Here is a 25,333-nt window from a genome sequence, read left to right on the forward strand (position 1 = left end):
AAGGAATGGGTAGAGACAGGAGACAGGAGGAGTGAGGAAGGAATGGGTAGAGACAGGAGACAGGAGGAGTGAGGAAGGAATGGGTAGAGACAGGAGGAGTGAGGAAGGAATGGGTAGAAACAGGAGGAGTGAGGAAGGAATGGGTAGAGACAGGAGACAGGAGGAGTGAGGAAGGAATGGGTAGAGACAGGAGGAGTGAGGAAGGAATGGGTAGAGACAGGAGACAGGAGGAGTGAGGAAGGAATGGGTAGAGACAGGAGGAGTGAGGAAGGAATGGGTAGAGACAGGAGACAGGAGGAGTGAGGAAGGAATGGGTAGAGACAGGAGACAGGAGGAGTGAGGAAGGAATGGGTAGAGACAGGAGGAGTGAGGAAGGAATGGGTAGAGACAGGAGGAGTGAGGAAGGAATGGGTAGAAACAGGAGGAGTGAGGAAGGAATGGGTAGAAACAGGAGGAGTGAGGAAGGAATGGGTAGAGACAGGAGGAGTGAGGAAGGAATGGGTAGAGACAGGAGGAGTGAGGAAGGAATGGGTAGAGACAGGAGGAGTGAGGAAGGAATGGGTAGAGACAGGAGGAGTGAGGAAGGAATGGGTAGAAACAGGAGACAGGAGGAGTGAGGAAGGAATGGGTAGAGACAGGAGACAGGAGGAGTGAGGAAGGAATGGGTAGAGACAGGAGACAGGAGGAGTGATGAAGGAATGGGTAGAGACCGAGAGAGACATGAGTGAGGCTGGAATGGGGAGTGAAATAATACATGTAGGTATGAATCAGACTCTAACATGCTCGGAGACAGAAGTAAAGCTTATATTCAAATAAATATTGTACAGAAAGTTGAACCTTGACGGATAGAATTATGATGGATAGGCCTAGTCTTAGGCCTAGTCAGAAGCGCTCCTATCGTGTGTGTGCGTGTTCGCCGTGCGCATGCGTTTCTGTGGGTTGGTCATGCAGTCTGCGTCACGGTTGGCAGAGGGAAATGGAAGCGGACAGCGTTTATTAAAAAACGGGTTAGATTCTTCTTATCAGGGGTCTGCCTGGCCTGCCACTCTTTAGATAGGCATACTGCTCCGCTCCGGGTCTACAGGGAGCCCAGAGCTGACAAATCCCTGGCCAGACAGACAGACAGACATACTGGGCTGAGAGAGTCCATGCAGAAGATGGCGTAGCTCACAGGAGGAGCACCGTACACTACACTCAGCGAACCCCCATGTCTGCTTCTCTCTATGTAGGCTGTAGCTAGTCTGTGTAGGCTGTAGTAGTGTAGCTAGTCTGTGTAGGCTGTAGCTGGTCTGTGTAGGCTGTAGCTAGTCTGTGTAGGCTGTAGTAGTGTAGCTAGTCTTTGTAGGCTGTAGCTAGTCTGTGTAGGCTGTAGTAGTGTAGCTAGTCTGTGTAGGCTGGAGCTAGTCTGTGTAGGCTGTAGTAGTGTAGCTAGTCTGTGTAGGTTGTAGCTAGTCTGTGTAGGCTGTAGTAGTGTAGCTAGTCTGTGTAGGCTGTAGCAAGTCTGTGTACAGTGAGGGAAAAAAGTATTTGATCCCCTGCTGATTTTGTAAGTTTGCCCACTGACAAAGACATGATCAGTCTATAATTTTAATGGTAGGTTTATTTGAACAGTGAGCGACAGAATAACAACAACAAAATCAAGAAAAATGCATGTCAAAAATGTTATAAATTGATTTGTATTTTAATGAGGGAAATAAGTATTTGACCCCTCTGCAAAACATGACTTAGTACTTGGTGGCAAAACCCTTGTTGGCAATCACAGAGGTCAGACGTTTCTTGTAGTTGGCCACCAGGTTTGCACACATCTCAGGAGGGATTTTGTTCCACTCCTCTTTGCAGATCTTCTCCAAGTAATTAAGGTTTCGAGGCTGACGTTTGGCAACTCGAACCTTCAGGTCCCTCCACAGATTTTCTATGGGATTAAGGTCTGGAGACTGGCTAGGCCACTCCAGGTCCTTAATGTGCTTCTTCTTGAGCCACTCCTTTGTTGCCTTGGCCGTGTGTTTTGGGTAATTGTCATGCTGGAATACCCATCTACGACCCATTTTCAATGCCCTGGCTGAGGGAAGGAGGTTCTCACCCAAGATTTGACGGCACATGGCCCCGTCCATCGTCCCTTTGATGAGGTGAAGTTGTCCTGTCCCCTTAGCAGAAAAACACCCCCGAAGCATAATGTTTCCACCTCCATGTTTGACGGTGGGGATGGTGTTCTTGGAGTCATAGGCAGCATTCCTCCTCCTCCAAACACGGCGAGTTGAGTTGATACCAAAGAGCTCCGTTTTGGTCTCATCTGACCACAACACTTTCACCCAGTTCTCCTCTGAATCATTCAGATGTTCATTGGCAAACTTCAGACAGGCCTGTATATGTGCTTTCTTGAGCAGGGGGACCTTGCGGGCGCTGCAGGATTTCAGTCCTTCACTGCGTAGTGTGTTACCAATTGTTTTCTTGGTGACTATGGTCCCAGCTGCCTTGAGATCATTGACAAGATCCTCCCGTATAGTTCTGGGCTGATTCCTCACCGTTCTCATGATCATTGCAACTCCACGAGATGAGATCTTGCATGGAGCCCCAGGCCGAGGGAGATTGACAGTTATTTTGTGTTTCTTCCATTTGCGAATAATCGCACCAACTGTTGTCACCTTCTCACCAAGCTGCTTGGCGATGGTCTTGTAGCCCATTCCAGCCTTGTGTAGGTCTACAATCTTGTCCCTGACATCCTTGGAGAGCTCTTTGGTCTTGGCCATGGTGGAGAGTTTGGAATCTGATTGATTGATTGCTTCTGTGGACAGGTGTCTTTTTATACAGGTAACAAGCTGAGATTAGGAGCACTCCCTTTAAGAGTGTGCTCCTAATCTCAGCCCGTTACCTGTATAAAAGACACCTGGGAGCCAGAAATCTTTCTGATTGAGAGGGGGACTCTATATGTTGAGCCAGGGTGTGTTCATTCTGTCTGTGTTCATTTTCTATGTTGGGTATTCTAGTTTGTTTGATTCTATGTTTGACGATGTGACTCCCAATCAGAGGCAACGAGTGTCAGCTGTTTGCTGGTTGTCTCTGATTGGGAGCCATATTTAATCTGTATGTTTTCCTTTGGGTGTTGTGGGTTTTTGTTCCGTGTCGGTATGTTTAACCGTGGACTTCACGAATCGTGTTTTGTTTGTATTTAGAAACTTTAATTAAATAAAGTCATGTTTATTTCACACGCTGCGCCTTGGTCTACTACTCCTTACCCAGACGATCGTGACAGAGAGGCCTGTAATTTTCATCAAAGGTCAACTATGACAGACAAAATGAGGAAAAAAAATCCAGAAAATCACATTGTAGGATTTTTTATGAATTTATTTGCAAATTATGGTGGAAAAAAAGTATTTGGTCAATAACAAAAGTTTCTCAATACTTTGTTATATACCCTTTGTTGGCAATGACACAGGTCAAACGTTTTCTGTAAGTCTTCACAAGGTTTTCACACACTGTTGCTGGTATTTTGGCCCATTCCTCCATGCAGATCTCCTCTAGAGCAGTGATGTTTTGGGGCTGTCGCTGGGCAACACGGACTTTCAACTCCCTCCAAAGATTTTCTATGGGGTTGAGATCTGGAGACTGGCTAGGTCACTCCAGGACCTTGAAATGCTTCTTACGAAGCCACTCCTTTGTTGCCCGGGCGGTGTGTTTGGGATCATTGTCATGCTGAAAGACCCAGCCACGTTTAATCTTCAATGCCTTTGCTGATGGAAGGAGGTTTTCACTCAAAATCTCACGATACATGGCCCCATTCATTCTTTCCTTTACACGGATCAGTCGTCCTGGTCCCTTTGCAGAAAAACAGCCCCAAAGCATGATGTTTCCACCCCCATGCTTCACAGTAGGTATGGTGTTCTTTGGATGCAACTCAGCATTCTTTGTCCTCCAAACACGATGAGTTGAGTTTTTACCAAAAAGTTATATTTTGGTTTCATCTGACCATATGACATTCTCCCAATCCTCTTCTGGATCATCCAAATGCACTCTAGCAAACTTCAGACGGGCCTGGACATGTACTGGCTTAAGCAGGGGGACACGTCTCGCACTGCAGGATTTGAGTCCCTGGCGGCGTAGTGTGTTACTGATGGTAGGCTTTGTTTCTTTGGTCCCAGCTCTCTGCAGGTCATTCACTAGGTCCCCCCGTGTGGTTCTGGGATTTTTGCTCACCGTTCTTGTGATCATTTTGACCCCACGGGTGAGATCTTGCGTGGAGCCCCAGATCGAGGGAGATTATCAGTGGTCTTGTATGTCTTCCATTTCCTAATAATTGCTCCCACAGTTGATTTCTTCAAACCAAGCTGCTTACCTATTGCAGATTCAGTCTTCCCAGCCTGGTGCAGGTCTACAATTTTGTTTCTGGTGTCCTTTGACAGCTCTTTGGTCTTGGCCATAGTGGAGTTTGGAGTGTGACTGTTTGAGGTTGTGGACAGGTGTCTTTTATACTGATAACAAGTTCAAACAGGTGCCATTAATACAGGTAACGAGTGGAGGACAGAGGAGCCTCTTAAAGAAGAAGTTACAGGTCTGTGAGAGCCAGAAATCTTGCTTGTTTGTAGGTGACCAAATACTTATTTTCCACCATAATTTGCAAATAAATTAATTCAAAATCCTACAATGTGATTTTCTGGATTTTTTTTCTCTCAATTTGTCTGTCATAGTTGACGTGTACCTATGATGATAATTACAGGCCTCTCATCTTTTTAAGTGGGAGAACTTGCTCAATTGGTGGCTGACTAAATACTTTTTTTCCCACTGTATAATATCACAAGCCCTGAATTCATTAGATTTTTGCTGACTGTCTGAAATGCAGTGTATTTGACATTTTTTATTGTACAATGAAGCTTATTTAGAGAACATTTGAAAAATCTAGATTTACAGTGTGAATCGCCCATAAGTTTGAAAAAATCGAAGATTTTTAGGCCATATCTCCCAGTCCTACTCATTAGGTTAAACATGTAGTAGTGGTGTTGTGTCATTAGGTTTAAAAATGTAGTGGTGTTGTTTCGTTAGGTTAAAAGCTTAATATCTGGATGACATCTTTCTTGTCTCTGTAATTTTATGAAACCAGAAAACAGGAGATAGGCCTAGATGCATATATCCAGACCTCATTGGGACTTTTAATGCAGATAGGTTTTACAGTATTAATTTAGTCTCTTCGCCCAGTTTTATTATAACCTTCATAATCGTATTAAATTGCAATCTCTGTTTTCACACATTTTATTTGCACATCAAATGTAAGCCACTGAGGCGCTGTATGACCAACTCCAATTTGCCAGTGTCGCTTTCTCTCTCTAAGCTGATGCCTTTTCAATGTGTGTCTGTTGGCCGTGAAGCCTCTCTTCAAGCACTGTGTATAACATGACTGAGCCGTACCGTACATTTTAATATTTAATAATTGATTGGATATATAGGGCATAGGCTAGTATAGTGCTTTTCCAGACCATCAAAGCTTTACATCGTTAAGGTGAGGCTCACCTCATCCACCATCCTATGTGCTTAAAGAGGAAATCTGCATTTGCTACATACTTATAAATTAATGATATGTACCCATTGCTTCTTGAAGAATATAACTCGTAAATGCCTCATGAGCATAGTTCAACTGTCGTACCCCATCAGAACCGAAAATATAAGCTTGTTTTACTCCAATGTTTGCAAACAATGTAAATGTAAGCAAACACTATATAACCTCAAACCATGCTTAAAACTATAATTTTGATATCATGGTTAGTCCTTACATCCATAGCGCTCTCTATGAATTTGAGTGGTTACATTTTTCCAGCCCCATCCCTCAGCTTTTTACCGAAACAGGGGTGTGGAAAATGCTTTGTTATTGTTTAATCTGCGGATTGCCGCTTTAAGTGTGATTTTACAGAAAATGTAACTGTCACTTTGACTGTTAGCAAACTGAGATGTACTGTACAGCAGCGGATGCTTTCCAGCATAGAAGTAATGGAGGGTTGTTGCTGTGTGTTAATATCTTATAGATGGATGTCTAAATGGATGGGAGCTCAGGGTAAATAGCCTAGTTGGCTGAGATGAGCAGTAATAAATACCGTCCTAGATGGATCCCTGAGCCAGTGTCACAGTATAGGACAGTAAAGTGATGTAATGAACAGCATGGCTACCTGCCTGTAGAGAGGGAGGGGTGTGACGGTCATGGAATTTTGGATGATGGTAATTGGCCAGCCAAATGACAGTGGTCTCCATAATAACCTTTCCAATAGCATTCTTTAAAAATAATAATTTATATACAAATATTTTTTTACATTTCTCCTCTACTTCACGCCTGACTGCATGTGCTGCCATAGAAGTAGAATGAATAGAACGGGCGTCCCCATTCAAGTCAATGATGGCATAATGGGTGGACTGGCGGCCATTGCGTGTGCACCCATAGGAGCCAAGCAGGATGTGTACCCATCCACATGTGCTATGATTTGTTGATTCAACTCAACTGACATTACACAAAATACATTCCATTGCATGAGCCACATCATTTGAACGAACATTCTACATTACCATGGAAATTATTGCATCACAATACCAGGCAGCCATTGCAAGTGTACCAATGGGTTTATTGGTCAAATTGCTAGGGTTAGATGTTCCAAGCCTGTTCTATTCATTCTATTTCTATGTGCTGCATTGTGGGGGGCATTGCCTAGGCAACCGAAGACTTGTTTGCTAGTTTCTTGTTTCAGCAAGGAGCAACCGTTTCAACACATTAAGAGTCCATGTTACTGCAGGAATGGTCTGCCTCGTCTGCCGTCCCGTCTTCAGTCAGCTGTTCGTAAAAAAATACAAATATACAGTGCCTTCAGAAAGTATTCATACCCCTTGACTTTTCCACATTTTGTTGTTACAGCCTGAATTCAACATGGATTAAACTCCCCTTAATGACAGTGAAAACAACATGTTTTTAGAACTTTTTGCAAATGTATTGAAAATGAAATACAGAAATCTAATTTACATAAGTATTCACACCCCTGAGTCAAAACATGTTAGAATCACCTATGGCAGCGATTACCACTGTTACTCAGAAAGACTACGTTTCTAAGAGCTTTGCACACCTTGATGGAACAATATTGGCACATTTATTCTTTTTAAATTCTTCAAGCTCTGTCAAGTTGGTTGTTGATCATTGCTGGACAGCCATTTTCAAGTCTTGCAATGCTTTTTTGGGTTGTTTTTTTGTCCTGCTGAAAGGTGAATGTGTCCCAGTGTCTGTTAGAAAGCAGACTGAACCAGGTTTTCCTCTAGGATTTTGCCTGTGCTTAGCTCTATTCCATTTATTTTTTATCCCTAAACTCCCTAGTCCTTGCCAATGACAAGCATACCCATAACATGTTTTAAAATATGAAGAGTGGTACTCAGTGTGTTGTGTTGGATTTGCCCCCAAACATAACACTTTGTATTCAGGACATAAAGTTAATTTCTTTGCCACATTTTTTGCAGTTTTACTTTAGTGCCTTTTTGCAAACAACAGGATGCATGTTTTCAAATGTTTGTATTCTGTACAGGCTTCTTTCTTTTCAATCTGTTAATTAGGTTAGTATTGTGGAGTAAATACAATGTTGTTGATCCATCCTCAGTTTTCTCCTATCACAGCCATTAAACTCTGTAACTGTTTTAAAGTCACCATTGGCCTCATGGTGAAATCCCTGGGCGGTTTCCTTCCTTTCCGGCAACTGAGTTAGGAAGGACACCTGTATCTTTGTAGTGACTGAGTGTATTGATACACCATCCAAAGTGTAATTAATAACTTCAACATGATCAAGGGATATTCAATGTCTGTTAAAAAAAAAAAAAACATCTACCAATAGGTGCCCTTATTTGGGAGGCATTGGAAAACCTCCCTGGTATTTGTGGTTGAGTCTGTTTTGAAATGTGTATAACATTTCTAAAAACATAATTCCACTTTGACATTGTGGTATTGTGTGTAGGCCAGTGACACAAAATCTAAATTTAGCCAAATCCATTTTAAATTCAGGCTGTAACACACCAAAATGCGGAAAAAGTTGAGGTGTGAATACTGTAGAAAACATTAACAACACCTGCTCTTTCCATGACAGACTGACCAGGTGAATCCAGGTGAAATCTATGATCCCTTATTGATGTCACTTGTTAAATCCACTTCAATCAGTGTAGATGAAGTGGAGGAGACGGGTTAAAGGAGGATTTTTAAGCCTTGAGACATGGATTGTGTACGTGTGTCATTCAGAGGATGAATGGGCAAGACCAAGTATTTAAGTGCTGTTGGAACAGGGTATGGTAGTAGTTGCCAGGCAACTCAATATTAGGAAGGCGTTCTTAATGTTTTGTACACTCAGTGTATCTCATGACTGTCTTCATAACGTTTGGTTATATGGTAATTGTGCCAGCCCTACCTAGGGCAGGGGGTGCTGTGGTCGTTTTGCAATGTGACCAACATGGTGCCCTCTCTTCTCTGCCTCTGTTTCTGCATCTGTTTCTCTCTCAATGCAATTCAATGAGCTTTAATGGCATGATAAAACATCCTCTTACATTACCAAAGCAAACCTATAAGAGCAAATTCAGTCAATCATGACAAAAACAATGAATACTTTTTCCTCTCTCTAGTCTGGTAGGCCGGATGCTGCAGCGGGACCCGAAGGGCCGTGCGTCTCTGGAGGAGATCGAGAGCCATGCCTGGCTGCAGGGGGTGGACCCGTCCCCAGCCACCAAATTCAACACCCCCCTGGTGTCCCATAAGAGCCTGTCTGAGGAGGAGCACAACGGCATCATACAGCGCATGGTGCTGGGGGACATCGCAGACCGAGAGACCATAGTAGAGTAAGTTAACACACAGACATGGACAGATGTCTAGATATACAAACGTCTTCCTATACTAGGGCTGTTACGGTGACCGTATTACCGCCACGCCGGCGGTCACGAGTCATGACCGCTGTCAAATTCCACGTGACCGTTTAGTCTCAGTTAACTAGGCTTCTCTAAAAATGTGCTCTGATGCCGTTGATGGTCATTAGTAGCCTACCAAACTTGCTAACTGCCAGTCGCTAATGGCCTGGTACTCAGCACTCTATTGTCCCTCTAATCACTCCTTATAACCTCAGTCATTGCACAATCGCATGTGAAAACATAGTTTTGACTGGCCACTATTTAAAAGAGGATCCCAACTTTCTTGTGCTGCTATGTTTATTGCTCAATTATTAAAATTAAGCACATTAATCTGCTTTACAACCGGTGTAGCCTACCTGGCATACATAGGTGTGAGTTTTAAGTTTGTGGTAGCACATTTTCACCATAAAAATGCACCTTTATAATATAGCATTCCATGCATCATCGCATTTGCAGACTTATGTTAGAAAGTCTACTATTCCTAATGTGATGAGTAGATTGGATAGTCATAGGCTAATAATATAATTAATTATCAAGTGCTTGTAAAATTGTGCATGAGACTGATGAAGTGTGTGCAGCCTACACAAGAAACAGAACAGAGCTCATGCCTTTCATGTAACTTTTTTCAAATCATTAGTCACATCATGCAGCCTTAGAAGGTATATAAAATCGAAACATATAGCCTAATGTTTGTATCACAACTAAAGTCGCATAAATAACTCTAAATTAAGCATATAGCAGGACCTGTTTCTTTGTTAACCGCTCAACACAGAATAGCCACATGAGCGAACATACTTGGAAATCATTTGGAGAAAATAACCTTTCTATTTTATTCAGCTATGTTCAATTGTATTCCTCATACTATGAAATAATGCCACAGAATTCTAAGCAAATCTTGTCTGCTAAATGAACTAGTGTAGCCCACAGCCATATGGCATAGCCAGATCAGGGCTTAACATAAGGACAACTCAGAGTATGCTATTCTGTTCTTCTGTAATAGACTACATTTTCTTCATATCATGTTTCTTTAGACCTGTCTAAAATAAATAATGGATTTATTGTGATGGTGTAGGCTATATTCAAATATATATGTTCCAAAGGTCTGCATCAGTGACTTGTAGGCTATGCGTGGAAGCCAGGAGATGCTAAATGTCTTTATGTTCATTAATGGTCAATTACCGTGAGACCAACAGTTATTTGCATGACCATCACCGGCTAACAAAATTTCATGACCGCCACAGCCCTAACCTACACACACACACACGCACACACACACACACAATTGCAGACGGCCGTTAGTCTTCTGCAAGTCACGAGGTATTTGAAATAATTTATTTCAACTTGACTTTTCCCAATGATTGACTGACTGTGACATTTGCTCTGTCGAGGCATGAATGAAATAATTGTTGTGAAGTCTGTTCTTCATTTGCCCTTTTCATATTGAGGGTTCTACAACTGCAACCCACCAAACCTGTTTCTTTGTCACGCTCACTACTAACATCTGCACTACTAATGCATAGAACTGAACCTGAACATCTGAGGGGACTCAGTCAGCAGATAAGAGACCAAAGTGTTGAACTGTAATGTGAACTCAACAGCAGCCCTCCCTTATCCTCCTACCCTGAACATGAATCATGGATGTGATTTGAAACATACATACTGACTCCACTTTAAAGCAGCAGGGCCGCTGCCAGCCGTGTTTTACAGCCACAGACACACAGTGAGGATAGAGGTTCCTCACAGGAACACTGGCCTCCTTTATTAACCCTGTCTGAAGGAAGGGCTTTACTGAAGAGGAGGAAAGACAGAGGGATGCAGGGAGTCTTGAGTATACGCCAGAGGATTTATCCCCACTTCCCAGTCATTCAAGAGATTATTGTCCCGGTGAAGCCCCCACCTCCCACCTTACAGACAGACATTTACATTCTCATTCACACACACACATTACATTATGGGGGGGGGGTTGATTGTTCATTAATACAGTGTAGAATAATCCCAGAGGCTGTCGAGGGATGTGAACTAGCTATCTACTGTCTCATTGACTCCAGAGGGGTTAGAGGGATGTGAACTAGCTATCTACTGTCTCATTGATTCCAGATGGGTTAGAGGGATGTGAACTAGCTATCTACTGTCTCATTGACTCCAGAGGGGTTAGAGGGATGTGAACTAGCTATCTACTGTCTCATTGACTCCAGAGGGGTTAGAGGGATGTGAACTAGCTATCTACTGTCTCATTGACTCCAGAGGGGTTAGAGGGATGTGAACTAGCTATCTACTGTCTCATTGACTCCAGAGCGGTTAGAGGGATGTGAACTAGCTATCTACTGTCTCATTGATTCCAGAGGGGTTAGAGGGATGTGAACTAGCTATCTACTGTCTCATTGACTCCAGAGCGGTTAGAGGGATGTGAACTAGCTATCTACTGTCTCATTGATTCCAGAGGGGTTAGAGGGATGTGAACTAGCTATCTACTGTCTCATTGATTCCAGAGGGGTTAGAGGGATGTGAACTAGCTATCTACTGTCTCATTGATTCCAGAGGGGTTAGAGGGATGTGAACTAGCTATCTACTGTCTCATTGACTCCAGAGGGGTTAGAGGGATGTGAACTAGCTATCTACTGTCTCATTGATTCCAGAGGGGTTAGAGGGATGTGAACTAGCTATCTACTGTCTCATTGACTCCAGAGCGGTTAGAGGGATGTGAACTAGCTATCTACTGTCTCATTGACTCCAGAGGGGTTAGAGGGATGTGAACTAGCTATCTACTGTCTCATTGACTCCAGAGGGGTTAGAGGGATGTGAACTAGTTATCTACTGTCTCATTGATTCCAGAGGGGTTAGAGGGATGTGAACTAGTTATCTACTGTCTCATTGATTCCAGAGGGGTTAGAGGGCAGCTAAAGGTTAGAACCTGTTATCTTGCTTTGTGTTTACATTTAGATGTATCAAATGGCTTCTTTAAATGCCGACGTGATTGGGTTTGCCCTGCGGTGACTTGTCTGTTGACATACCGTACTTGTCTCTCGTGTGGGTGTGTAACCCTCTCTTGGCCTTCTCTCCCAGCCTGTCCTAACATGTCCTCTGCTGTCCTGTCCACGGTGTTGTTCCAGAGCCCTGGAGACCAACAAGTACAACCACATCACTGCCACCTACTTCCTGCTGGCTGAGAGGATCCTGAGAGAGAAACAGGAGAAGGAGGTCCAGACACGCTCCTCCAGCCCCAGTAACATCAAGGCCCAGTTCAGGTAACATACACATACACACATACACATACACATACACACATACACACACACATACACACATACACATATACACACACACATACACATATACACACACACATACACACATACACATACACACATACACACATACACACATACACATACACACATACACACATACACATACACATACACACACACATACACATACACACATACACACATACACAGAACACACAGACATACACACACACACATGCGTGTGTGATGCATAAACGCCAAAACTATCCCCTCCAGATAAAACCCACCAGATCCAACCACTCTGACTGCAATACCAATGCCTGTTTAATGGCCTACTACACACATTCATCCATTTAATGGGGCCATTCAGATGTCATAATGATGATTCCTCATTGACTAGGAGGAGGAAGCAGCCAAGGCTCTGACGGTAATTGACCTCTCATGCTTCAGTAGCTGTGAGTGCTGCTCTGCTTGGTGTCGTGACCGTGCCTGGCATTAGGAGGAGAACCCATGCTGTCCTTTCCTCTTGGTCTAGTTCCCATCCCGCTCCCTCTGTCATGTGATCCCTCAATGTGGTGACAAATGTGTTTTAAAGGCTGACTGCAGTCAATTCTTTGGCGTGACCTAGAAAATGGAAGTCTGGTTCTCTCTCGGAATATCAAAGCCAGAGAGAGGGAGCGAGACTGCTTTTGGAGGAAGAAGAGAGGAGAGATCAAACACATGCAGGCTGAAGCTGCTCCCTCCTGGCCTGCTCGCTGTAACCCATTTGACCAGAAACCCATGGACAAACAGGTGCTCGGAGGGAGAAGGCCCAATTATAGCTCCTGGGTCGTGGCCCCTTGGTGCAGGAGTAGAATGTGAGCCAAATCCACTGAAATGTATGGTGCAGCAGTACAGGCTTCTACTGCCCTGAGCTCCTCAGTTCACTGCACATTGTTTTTGATCATTGAGTGTTGTACTGTTGTGTATTTTAACACAGAAACACTGTCAGCGTGTGGCATCAGGCAACATGCTGTCATAACAGAAAGAAAACTACTTTCTGATAGTGCTTAATTCTTTTTAGGAATAACAACAGTCTACTGTGCATCATCCATATGCATGCCAGTTTATATATGCCCAAAACAGTGACCTTGACAAGAGGGGGAATGCTCCCCCGCTCTCTCTCTCCCTCGCTCTCCCTCCCTCTCGCTCTGTGCCATCGTGGGCAGAAGCTGAGCTTTATCAGGTAGTTGGCTTCAGGGATTGTCTGTAGAGTTCGTTGGGATCGTCTGCGGATGTGAGAGTTAATGAATGGAGCCTGAGCGGTGTCACACAGCTGAGGTGTGTCTGAGATATTCTACTGTAGTTAAGCCTTTGAAAGCCTGGCTGAATGAACTAGGATGGTAGCAGAGTGGCACTAAGGTCCCTGTGGCCTCCACCGCCATGCAGCTGCTTAGGGGGTTTCACATACACACGGCAGGCAGGCAGGACTACCATGGGATTAATTGTGTTATATCGCGTGCCGCTGGGACTTGGCCGGGCTCTGTCAAGAGAGATCCCAGTGCTCTGTTCTCTGTTTGTTTTCCTGCTCTGCCATGTCAACAAGGACCTTCTCGATTAGAAGAATGTTGACTCACTGAGCTGTTTAGTCAGGTTCAGTACTGGATTATTCTAAGATCATACTGTTTATTTTATCTTAGTTTATTTTCTCCTCTGACTTTATATAAAGTCAGTGCAGCGTATACTAACCAGGGGAATAGTTTGGGTAACTCTGGTCTGCTCTCTGCCCTTCCAGACAGTCCTGGCCGACGAAGATTGACATGCATCAGGACATCGAGGACAGTCTGGCAGCCTCCTCCATCTCCCACGCTGGTGGTCCCCAGTCCCCCGCCCGCAGCACTGAGAACCTTCTCAACGGACACCGCACCAAGGGCCTGCTGGAGCTCCGCTGGGATGAGAGCAACGCAGGGGCCTCCGGTGCCCCTGCTCCCGTTTCTGGGCCCCCTAGAGCTGGGGCCACGGCCCCCACACCCTCCGCCTCCTCAGCCAAGCAGCGCAGTTGCCTGTTCAGGGTAGAGGAGGACGAAGAGGAGGAAGAGGAACCGGACCCGTCCTCTCTGTCCACCCAAGTGATCCTGCGTCGCAAGGCTCCGTCCATCACCAACCGGCTGACCTCCAGGAAGAGCGCCCCGGTCCTCAACCAGATCTTTGAGGAGGAGGGTGAGTCGGACGACGACTTCGATATGGATGAGGGGCTGCCACCCAAACTCAGCCGGCTAAAGATGAACGTTGCTGCTGCCGCAGCTGCAGCGGCCGGGTCGCCGGGCACCACTCAGAAACGCTATCACCGCCGCAAGAGCCAAGGCCGCGGCTCGTCCTGCTCCAGCTCGGAGACCAGCGATGACGACTCAGAGAGCCACCGCCGGCGTCTGGACAAGGACACAGGCTTCACCTACAGCTGGAACCGCAGGGACAGCAGTGAGGGCCCGCCTGGAAACTCGGGGGGAAATGGTGGAGGGAGCAGCGGAGGGCAGAGTAAACCCCCCGGGGAGGGGGGCAGCTCAGGACCAGACAGGGGCAGTCCTCCTGGAGGGGGAGGTGGGGGGAGTAGTGACAGTGGAGGGAGTGGTGGTGGTAGTAGTGGAGGAGGAGGAGGGGGTGGTGAGGGACAGGGTTCACCTTCCAGTTGTTCTAACGGCAGCAGTAAACACTCCTCTTCAGGCTCAGGGTCCACGCGGAGACACTGTGCCTCACGCAGCCCCGGGGCAGCAGAGCTGATGGAGAGCCTGAAGCTCATGAGCCTGTGTCTCAGCTCCCAGTTACAGCAGAGGGGGAGAAGTGGAGGCCCCGGCCTGGCGGGAGGGGTGGGCAAGTTCATCATAGACCCTCAGAACCTTTCCAATAGTCTGTCCAGCAGCCTGTCAGCCGGCAGCGTCAAGACACAGGAGACGTCCTCTTGGAAGATGTGCATTGGCTCCAACGGCAGCTTGGACCTGGAGCTAGACACCATCGCTCTGCCAACCACCGCTGTCAACACTCCAAGGGCATACGCAGACCAAACGGCAGCAGCAGCACTTAGCGAACTGGCCCTGGCCACCAAGGAGAAGAATAAGCTGAACAACCTGAAAAACAATGTGCTCCAGCTACCTCTGTGTGAAAAGACCATCTCTGTGAACATCCAGCGCAGCCCCAGAGAAGGGCTCCTGTGTACCTCCTCTCAGGCCAGCTGCTGCCAGGTCATATGACATACACACACCGCCCTGGCGCCCTCCGACACGACTCTGCCAGTCAAATCTGTCCAACCACAGTCACTGCTGTAGCATACGTCTGACCTCGGAACACCTCACCATCAAAACCTGCCTTCTGCTGTTGTCTTAAAAGATTACACTTTTTGTTATTTTATTTTTTTGTTTCTTCACTAGGACCTATGAGGTGCATGCTGCTAGGGATTATTTTGTTTTGGCTACTATCACTAGCTCCCCCTGGAATGAGACGAGGTAACAGAACTTAACTCAATTCTGAGGTGAGTTGGGGTGCTGTTGATGAGATGAGGTAACAGAACTTAACTAAATTCTGAGGTGAGTTGGGGTGTTGATATAAATATGGAAGTGATTTTAGATTACCTATATTTTGGGTTAAAAAATACAACTTTTAACAGAGGTTGAGGAGGACAGGACAGAGATACCAGTCACCATACAGCTAGGAGAGGTAGAGAAGGACAGAGATACCAGTCAAAAGTATTTAGTCAGCCACCAATTGTGCAAGTTCTCCCACTTAAAAAGATGAGAGAGGCCTGTAATTTTCATCATAGGTACATGTAAACTATGACAGACAAATTGAGGAAAAAAAATCCAGAAAATCACATTGTAGGATTTTTTATGAATTTATTTGCAAATTATGGTGGAAAATAAGTATTTGGTCACCTACAAACAAGCAGGATTTCTGGCTCTCACAGACCTGTAACTTCTTCTTTAAGAGGCTCCTCTGTCCTCCACTCGTTACCTGTATTAATGGCACCTGTTTGAACTTGTTATCAGTATAAAAGACACCTGTCCACAACCTCAAACAGTCACACTCCAAACTCCACTATGGCCAAGACCAAAGAGCTGTCAAAGGACACCAGAAACAGAATTGTAGACCTGCACCAGGCTGGGAAGACTGAATCTGCAATAGGTAAGCAGCTTGATTTGAAGAAATCAACTGTGGGAGCAATTATTAGGAAATGGAAGACATACAAGACCACTGATAATCTCCCTCGATCTGGGGCTCCACGCAAGATCTCACCCCGTGGGTCAAAATGATCACAAGAACGGTGAGCAAAAATCCCAGAACCACACGGGGGGGACCTAGTGAATGACCTGCAGAGAGCTGGGACCAAAGTAACAAAGTCTACCATCAGTAACACACTACGCCGCCAGGGACTCAAATCCTGCAGTGCCAGACGTGTCCCCCCTGCTTAAGCCAGTACATGTCCAGGCCCGTCTGAAGTTTGCTAGAGTGCATTTGGATGATCCAGAAGAGGATTGGGAGAATGTCAGATGAAACCAAAATATAACTTTTTGGTAAAAACTCAACTCGTCGTGTTTGGAGGACAAAGAATGCTGAGTTGCATCCAAAGAACACCATACCTACTGTGAAGCATGGGGGTGGAAACATCATGATTTGGGGCTGTTTTTCTGCAAAGGGACCAGGACGACTGATCCGTGTAAAGGAAAGAATGAATGGGGCCATGTATCGTGAGATTTTGAGTGAAAACCTCCTTCCATCAGCAAGGGCATTGAAGATGAAACGTGGCTGGGTCTTTCAGCATGACAATGATCCCAAACACACCGCCCGGGCAACGAAGGAGTGGCTTCGTAAGAAGCATTTCAAGGTCCTGGAGTGACCTAGCCAGTCTCCAGATCTCAACCCCATAGAAAATCTTTGGAGGGAGTTGAAAGTTCGTGTTGCCCAGCGACAGCCCCAAATCATCACTGCTCTAGAGGAGATCTGCATGGAGGAATGGGCCAAAATACCAGCAACAGTGTGTGAAAACCTTGTGAAGACTTACAGAAAACGTTTGACCTGTGTCATTGCCAACAAAGGGTATATAACAAAGTATTGAGAAACTTTTGTTATTGACCAAATACTTATTTTCCACCATAATTTGCAAATAAATTCATTAAAAATCCTACAATGTGATTTTCTGGATTTTTTTTTCTCATTTTGTCTGTCATAGTTGACGTGTACCTATGATGAAAATGACAGGCCTCTCTCATCTTTTTAAGTGGGAGAACTTGCACAATTGGTGGCTGACTAAATACTTTTTTCCCCCACTGTACATCTAGGAGAGGTAGAGAAGGACAGAGATACCAGTCACCATACATCTAGGAGAGGTAGAGAAGGACAGATACCAGTCACCATACATCTAGGAGAGGTAGAGAAGGACAGAGATACCAGTCACCATATATGGGCCTGGAGGAAGGGAAGTAACCTGTAACCTTCATGTTGATATAAGCTCCTCCCATGCAGTCTTAAAACACGACGACCAACTGAGAAGAAACTTGGTGGTATGTAACTTCTAGAGATTTGATTGAGTAACCTCATTTTACAGTGACAGGTGGAAACTACTGTCTGAAGTTATTTTACTTTGATATTGCACACAGACAATCTGTTTTATGTTTGTATTTTCAAAGTGTATGGAATTAAAGATGCATTTTAGATGGCTAATGGCTATACAGCTCTCACTGAATTGATTTGAAGGCAACATGAATTATTGTGTCCAAAACGCCATTTTAAGAAGTGCTACTTCAAAACACCTGGTTTACTTTGGTGTTACTGAGAGACAGTAACCTGGGGAAATAAGGCTTCAGCTCAGTCTTTATTCCAATCTAAATGCACTCCTCTTCTGAGGCAGAATAAATTAACCTATTCGGGTCAAATACTACTATTCTATAGTGACTACAGGTAGGAGCTGCAATCTTTTAGACACTATTCTAACAGAACGGGTCATTCATCTGTAAGTATAACTACTGCTATTCATTTGCAAAATGGCCAAACTCCTGAAATGATTGAAAGTACATGACAACATGTCAAACTGAATGTAAAGTACAGTAGTAGTGTGTGTTTTCCTGTGCTGAGCTTCACGGTAGCAGACAGGCCCACACAGGTTTCATGTGGTGTAGATTTGGTCCTGTTCACGTTTTGGTCATGTCCTTGGTTGACCACCTGTTTTGTTGACATAACATCTTAGAAAATGCATTTTAAGATCCATAGAAGGGCATGAGAATCTAAAAGAAAATGAATCAATTGAAAACTGCATTGGGTCTCTGTATTCCAGTGGACCTGTGTGCACACACCAATGTCTTTGCTTTGTTAGACTGTTTTACTTTGTTACTGTAACTGGTCTTCTGTCTGGCAGGCTGGTCTTCTGTCTGGCAGGCTGGTCTTCTGACTGATCTGGCAGGCTGGTTTGTTTGTTTGTTTTTAAAGGGTGTTTGTTGAGTATATGTATATATGTTTAAAAAAAAGTTTTATTTTTGGACTTTTTAACGATCTGCTGTTTTAAAAATGATTCTGTGTTGAAGTGGGCCCGTGAGTCTTTCGTTGGGAACTAACATCGCTGTGTGTGTGTGTCACACCCACACCTTACTGGACACTGCAGGGTGAAGGGTAGAATTGAGGTTTCACATTCAGGATTAGTGGTTCAGTAAAGCACATGCACCTTTCAGGAGAGGCTCCTCTCTGTAAGCTTTAAAGGACCGGGCTTAGTAAAGAAAGAAATGGGGTATGGGTGAGATGTGGGGATATATTTTAAGGGCATTGGCAATAAGCTACATGTTGCAGCTATCTGTAAATAAACATATTTTCATTTTATATTTCAACCCTGTACAGCCTTAGATTGAAAGGCACCTCGGACTAAAAACAAACAGAGAAAAATATATTGTATTTTTTTCTTTTTCTTTTTAAACAAAATGTCTGTAAATAGAATGTAAATATGGTGCTCTATATTTAGAAACAGCAGAGTGAACCTTTTGGTGCATAGCTGTAAGTATAGCCTTATTAGTAATGGGTGTCTTCAAGAAAATAACATGATTATATTCATGTCAGTAAGTCTGACCGTTGTCTTACCCAGATGTATACAGGTGAATGACATGTGCATGTGTTATATGTTTAACATTATCGATCCAAGGACATCAAGAGAGCGAGGAAGAACCATCCACTGAATGTTACTGGACCAAACCATGTACTGGCTAAAGGAAAATGGAAAAAAATATGAAATGGCAGAATTATTAAATGTATTATTCTGTAGTTGATACCTGTTGTCAAAAGTTACATATATCTATGGTAATATCCAAAATAAAATGTTGTGGAAAATGCTGTCTTATAAATTAGTCTTGTCTTCTTTTTTCTTTTTCTGTGCTCATGATGCATTGATGACACACGCCTGTCTCCCATGTGGGTCTGTGTTCTGTCAGATGCATTGATGACACACGCCTGTCTCCCATGTGGGTCTGTGTTCTGTCAGATGCATTGATGACACACGCCTGTCTCCCATGTGGGTCTGTGTTCTGTCAGATGCATTGATGACACACGCCTGTCTCCCATGTGGGTCTGTGTTCTGTCAGATGCATTGATGACACACGCCTGTCTCCCATGTGGGTCTGTGTTCTGTCAGATGCATTGATGACACACGCCTGTCTCCCATGTGGGTCTGTGTTCTGTCAGATGCATTGATGACACACGCCTGTCTCCCATGTGGGTCTATGTTATGTCAGATGCAACTTCGATCACTTGTTGCTAAAGGAATTGACCGAAAAGAATCCATTAAACTGTACAGATCCCATGTGTTGCTCCATAACTGTTTAACCATAACTTTATCTTGTCAACTATTTACCTCAGAGCTTCCTCCTAGAGGTTGATCCCTGATCAGTGTGCTGGTAGTTTTTCCTGGTGGCCTTGCTCTCAAGATTAATAATCAAAAGTAATGCACTATATAAGGAATAGGGTGCCAGTTGGGACACACGGCCTAGAAAGACAACTTTATTAGAACAGTCTTGGCGCATCACCATGTCCAGACTCCAGAGACTATTCCCTCCAGAGTAGAGACCAGTTAAATATGCTCTGCTGAAAGCTATTCTACCAGGATTTACAACACCTTAAACTACTGCCAGAAGACACCAGTAACCCCTGAAGAGCAGCTTATAGAGCCTTCGCCTACGGTGCCTTCAGAAAGTATTCATACCCTTTGACTTATTCCACAGTGTGTTACAGCCTGAATTCAAAATTGATTTTAAAAAATTATTTTACACACAATACCCCATAATGAAAGTGAAAATATGTTTTTAGAAATTGTAGCAAATGTATTGAAAATTAAATGCAGAATTATCTCATTTACATAAGTATTCACACCCCTGAGTCAATACATTGTAGAAGCACCTTTGGCGATATTTACAGCTTTGAGTCTTGGGTAGGTCTGTATCAGCTTTGCACATCTGGATTTGGGGATTTTCTCCTACTCTTCCTTGCACATTTTCTCAAGCTCTTAAATTAGATGGGGAGTGGCGGTGAACAGTAATCTTCAAGTCTTTCTACAGATTTTCAATGGTATTCAAGTCTGGACTTTGGCTGGGCCACTCAAGGACTTTCACATTATTGTTCTGAAGCCATTCCAGCGTTGCTTTGGCTATATACTTGGGGTCATTGTCCTGTTGGGCCGTAATTCTTTGCTCCAGTCTGTCATTCGCACTCTGAAGAAGGTTTTGATCAAGGATTTGCCTGTATTTGGCTCCATTCATTGTTCCCTCCATCCTTACCAGTCTCACAGTCCCCTGCCGCTGAAAAGCATCCCCATAGCATGATGCTGCCACCACCATGCTTCCAAGAGCACAGTGGTCTCCATCATTGGGAAATTGAAAAAATATGGAACTACCCAGACTCTGCCTAGAGCTGACCGCCCAACCAAATTGAGCAACCGGGCAAGAAGGACCTTGGTCAGGGACATGACCAAGAACCCAATGACCAGACAGAACTACAGAGTTCCTTGGCTGAAGGACAACAGTATCTACAGCACTTCACAAATCTGGGCTTTATGGGAGAGTGGCCAGACGGAAGCCACTCCTGACAAAAAGGCACATGACAGCACGCCTGGAGTTTGCAAAAAGTCACATGAAAGACAGAGCATAAGGCAAAAGATTCTGTGGTCTGATGAGACAAATGTAACTCTCTGGCCTGAATGCAAATCCAATCAAAGCGCTATGTCTGGAGCAAACCAGGCACAGTTTATCACCTGCCTAACACCATCCCTAACGTGAAGCATGGTGGTGGCAGCAACAATGAATGGAGCCAAATACAGGCAAATCCTTGATGAGAATCTGCTTCAGAGTGCAAACAACAGACTGGGGAGAAGATTTACGTTCCAACAGGACAATGACCCGAAGCATACAGCCAAAGCAATGCTGGAATGGACTCAGAACAAGAATGTGAACATCCTTGAGTGGCCCAGCCAAAGTCCAGACTTTAATCCCATTTAAAATCTGTGGAAACACTTGAATCTCCAAATCCAGATGTGCAAAGCTGATACAGACATACCCAAGACGATAAAGCTGTAATCGCCGCCAAAGGTGCTTCTACAAAGTATTGACTCAGGGGTGTGAATACTGATATAAATTAGATATCTGTATTTCATTTTCAATATATTAAAAAAAATGTCTAAAAACATGTTTTCACTTTGTCATTATGGGGTATTGTGTGTCAATTTAATCCATTTTGAATTTGGCTGTAAAACAACAATGTGGAATAAGTCAAGGGTTATGAATACTTTCTGAAAGCATGGTATATATTTTTGGCTAAGAAAACTTGGGGCCAATTAAAACCACCTGCAGGCCAAATTCGGCCCGCGGGCCGCCAGTTGGGGAAACCCTGCAATAGGGAATGGAGACACTTGTAAGCATATGTGAGAGATTTATGTATAGATTTATTTGAGGAAAGGGATGCTAGATTTGTTTGGTTTTCAATAATGCTGTTCTGAACCATTTTGATACACTTGGTGATATTGTGGTGGCAAACTGTAGTGTGTGTGTTTACAGTATATAGCATATAAAACAAATCTTTACAGCATCACATGTCATGTCAAAGGCACCAGCCCGCTGTGAGGGGGTCTTCAAGAGCGCATGGACTAATAGCATAAACAACTTAAAAATAAATCAATTCATTTCCACTCACACACATTCTAAGTACTAAGTGCCACTACTTCTGATTGACAGTCATTGATTAGACTGAGTAACAAACCGTGACCATGCTAGTTGCAGGCGGTGAGGTGTATTTAACATTACGTACCATGCTCCAGTATGTTACAGAGGAGGCTGGTGTGAGGAACTATAGGAGGACGGGCTCATTGTAACGGATGGAATTGAATAAATTAAACGGAATCAAACGTGGTTTCCATATGTTTTGATGTGTTCGATACCGTTCCATTAATTCCATTCCAGTCTTTACAATGAGCCCGTCCATATATAGCTCCTCCCACAAGCCTTATCTGTATCATACTGAAGCGTCACCATCGATTCTTATATCTTTCCTATCTCCATGTGTAGTATCACTATGGATCAGATAATACCCTGGATGTGTGGTCCTGTGTGGCTCAGTCGGTAGAGCATGGCGCTTGCAACGCCAAGGATCGTGGGTTTGATTCCTGCTGGGGCCACCCATACGTAAAATGTATGCATGCATGACTGTCGCTTTGGATAAAAGTGCTGCTAAATGGCATATATTATACTCTGGCACAACTATGTAAAAGTTGTAAGTATTTCAAGGACCTCTTTAATGCTACAGAATGCATAATTATAACAGAATTCCTGAGACTTTCACGTGTTTAGAGTCCTCCATTTTGAAAACAGTTCTTAGATAACGGTCTCTGACAGGCCTACTGATACTGTATGTAGCCCTACCCTATAACTGACTATAGTGGCTTTTAAGCAAACCTGTCGGTCTAAAACTAATGTGAAAACCAATTTTTGAAAAGTAATTCATGTCATCGGTTGTTGGAATACTGTTTGGATATAATTACCATAGGCCATCTATCTCAAACTGAACCGCCTCCACCAATTCCATAATAACCTATAGCCATATGAACATGAAAAGTCTATGTAACACAGTATATTACTCTCAACCGTATCCATACACCTTAAATGACCTATTATTCAACACCTTAACCAGGGCTGCCCGCTGGCCCGGTTAGGTTTTGGAAACCCTCCGGGCCCGTCTGGGCCAGTGAAAAAAATATTGTAAAAATGCTAGATTTCATCTAGGCTATATAATAAAGAATTCCTGAAGCTGTTAGGTCTATTATTTATCACACGCGCGCCGTAGGCTACACATATAGCCTAGCTTGAGATTGTTGCGTGGAGCAGCTCACTGAAGACAGCGGTAGGGGTCGGAAAGCGGTAGAAAAGATGTTCCAAGTTATGATATATACCAGTAAATGCTAAGGCAAGAATGGGTACGCAAACCAGGTATAAAAAGTTCCATCTTGGTTGAATATTTGCTTTGCCCAATTCAGTCATCATAGAATAGCCTAACTTGATAATCAGACATTTCCTAGGGTATTTGGTCCTTGAAAAGTCCTTGAAGTTAAGGTAGCTGATTTAGAAGTTTTACTGCAATATAATTATTCCTTGATTTAATTGCTGATCAGTTTTGTGAGAGATCTAGCCGCTTTTAATTTGTTTCCTGACGTTTCCCGCGCTAGTCTGTTGCTATCTTTGCGGTCAAACCATGTGCAGTTATTATGAGCAAGACAACATCAAATGTTGGCTTCAACTTGGTTTTCCATACAAACCGTTCCATTACAAAGGGAATCCGTTTTTTGCTCACTTTGTTTTAAAACACACAATAACCCCTCAATAACTTGTCAACATTTCAAATGGCGAGCCTGACTAGCTACCACAGACTTCATTAGTGTGTTTGTGTTGGGAGCATCTAACTTTAATATTTACATACTGCTTTGCTCATTTCATATGTATATACTGTATTCTATTCTACTGTATTTTAGTCAATGCCACTCTGACATTGCTCGTCCTAATATTTATATATTTCTTAATTCCATTATTTTAGATTTGTGTGAATTGTTGGATACTACTGCACTGTTGGAGCTAGGAACACAAGCATTTCGCTACACCCCCAATAACATCTGCTAAATATGTGTATGTGACCAATAAAATGTGATTTGAGGGGGGGTGTTCTATATATATATTAAAACAATTCACAATGTCTGTATGAATCCTGTGGGCTACATGCTCAGCCCAAATGAAAGATAAAATCACTAGCGCATCATTCGCTTGCCTGCCAGATCTTGACCCGGGACAGTATTTATTTCATTCGGGCCAGTAGCGTTCAGTTGGCACTGGACCAGTGTGCCATTGGCAAATTTACCTGAATGTCAAGCCCTGCCTTAACATACTTTTGGTACGTAGCAATGCATTTACAACAGTGGTATACTGAGGACATTAACATAAAGTATTTTTCTCTGGTCAGATCTGAATCTTTAGTTCAGAGGCTAGTCGTCATGATTCTGTTAATCACATCCATTAATGTTCTATAGACATCTGCAGCTAGTACACTACACTCAAACTCAGCAAAACAAACAACAGAAATACCTAGTCAACAAGGCCAAGGCTAAGTGTTAAACCAGGTTTAACAACCAACAGTTAAAAAATAAAGAAAATAAAAAAAGATATTATGCATAAATAGGTTTTGAGCTAATTGAGGTGGTGTAAAGAAAACGGTCTATTTGAAGCGTCCGAAGTGAAGTGTATCTTTCTTGGTGCGGAGGGCATCTTCCATCTGGAGCGTAGCCCATCTTCGTCTTGTCAGTATCTGAACGATCGGCCTCTTCTCTCCTCATCACTTATCAGTTTTTGGGATCCCCGAAGCCTCCAGCATTTTCTGTAACAGTGTAAAATGTGATTAACATCTCTTTTATGTTCTACCAAACTACCACATGAAATATAGGCTACCTGTTGTTAGGCCTATTATTGATGATGTCACCCAGACAGACTACATGCTCCATAGAACTATTACGTTGTCCTTTGTAGCTCAGTTGGTAGATTGCAGTTTTGAAACTGCAGTAAAAGTGCAGTAACTGCAGTCGACTGTGGTGTTTTGGACGCTGTAATTACATAATTACTGCACTGTACTGCAGTTGAACTGCAGTTATTCTGTAGTTACACTGC

At 43.7% G+C, this 25,333-nt stretch overlaps 2 protein-coding genes across 4 annotated transcripts in view; one reads left to right on the forward strand and one right to left on the reverse strand.

Annotated features, from left to right (window-relative positions):
- The window catches only part of LOC121542626 (SNF-related serine/threonine-protein kinase-like), a 61,565-nt gene extending 45,673 nt beyond the window's left edge, over positions 1–15,892 (forward strand). For both annotated transcript variants that reach the window (XM_045226025.1, XM_041852063.2), the window contains exons 4-6: positions 8,617–8,829; positions 12,006–12,140; positions 13,918–15,892. In XM_045226025.1, coding sequence (XP_045081960.1) covers positions 8,617–8,829; positions 12,006–12,140; positions 13,918–15,367 — 1,798 coding nt within the window. In that variant the 3' untranslated portion in view covers positions 15,368–15,892. The remainder of the gene's footprint in view (positions 1–8,616; positions 8,830–12,005; positions 12,141–13,917) is intronic.
- Positions 15,893–24,284: 8,392 nt separating this feature from the next.
- LOC121542627 (anoctamin-10-like) overlaps positions 24,285–25,333 on the reverse strand; it is a 47,290-nt gene continuing 46,241 nt past the window's right edge. For both annotated transcript variants that reach the window (XM_041852064.2, XM_041852065.2), the window contains one exon: positions 24,285–25,046. In XM_041852064.2, the coding sequence (XP_041707998.2) occupies positions 24,971–25,046 (76 nt within the window). In that variant the 3' untranslated portion in view covers positions 24,285–24,970. The remainder of the gene's footprint in view (positions 25,047–25,333) is intronic.

Source organism: Coregonus clupeaformis, chromosome 2, assembly GCF_020615455.1.
Source record: "Coregonus clupeaformis isolate EN_2021a chromosome 2, ASM2061545v1, whole genome shotgun sequence".
NCBI lineage: Eukaryota > Metazoa > Chordata > Actinopteri > Salmoniformes > Salmonidae > Coregonus > Coregonus clupeaformis.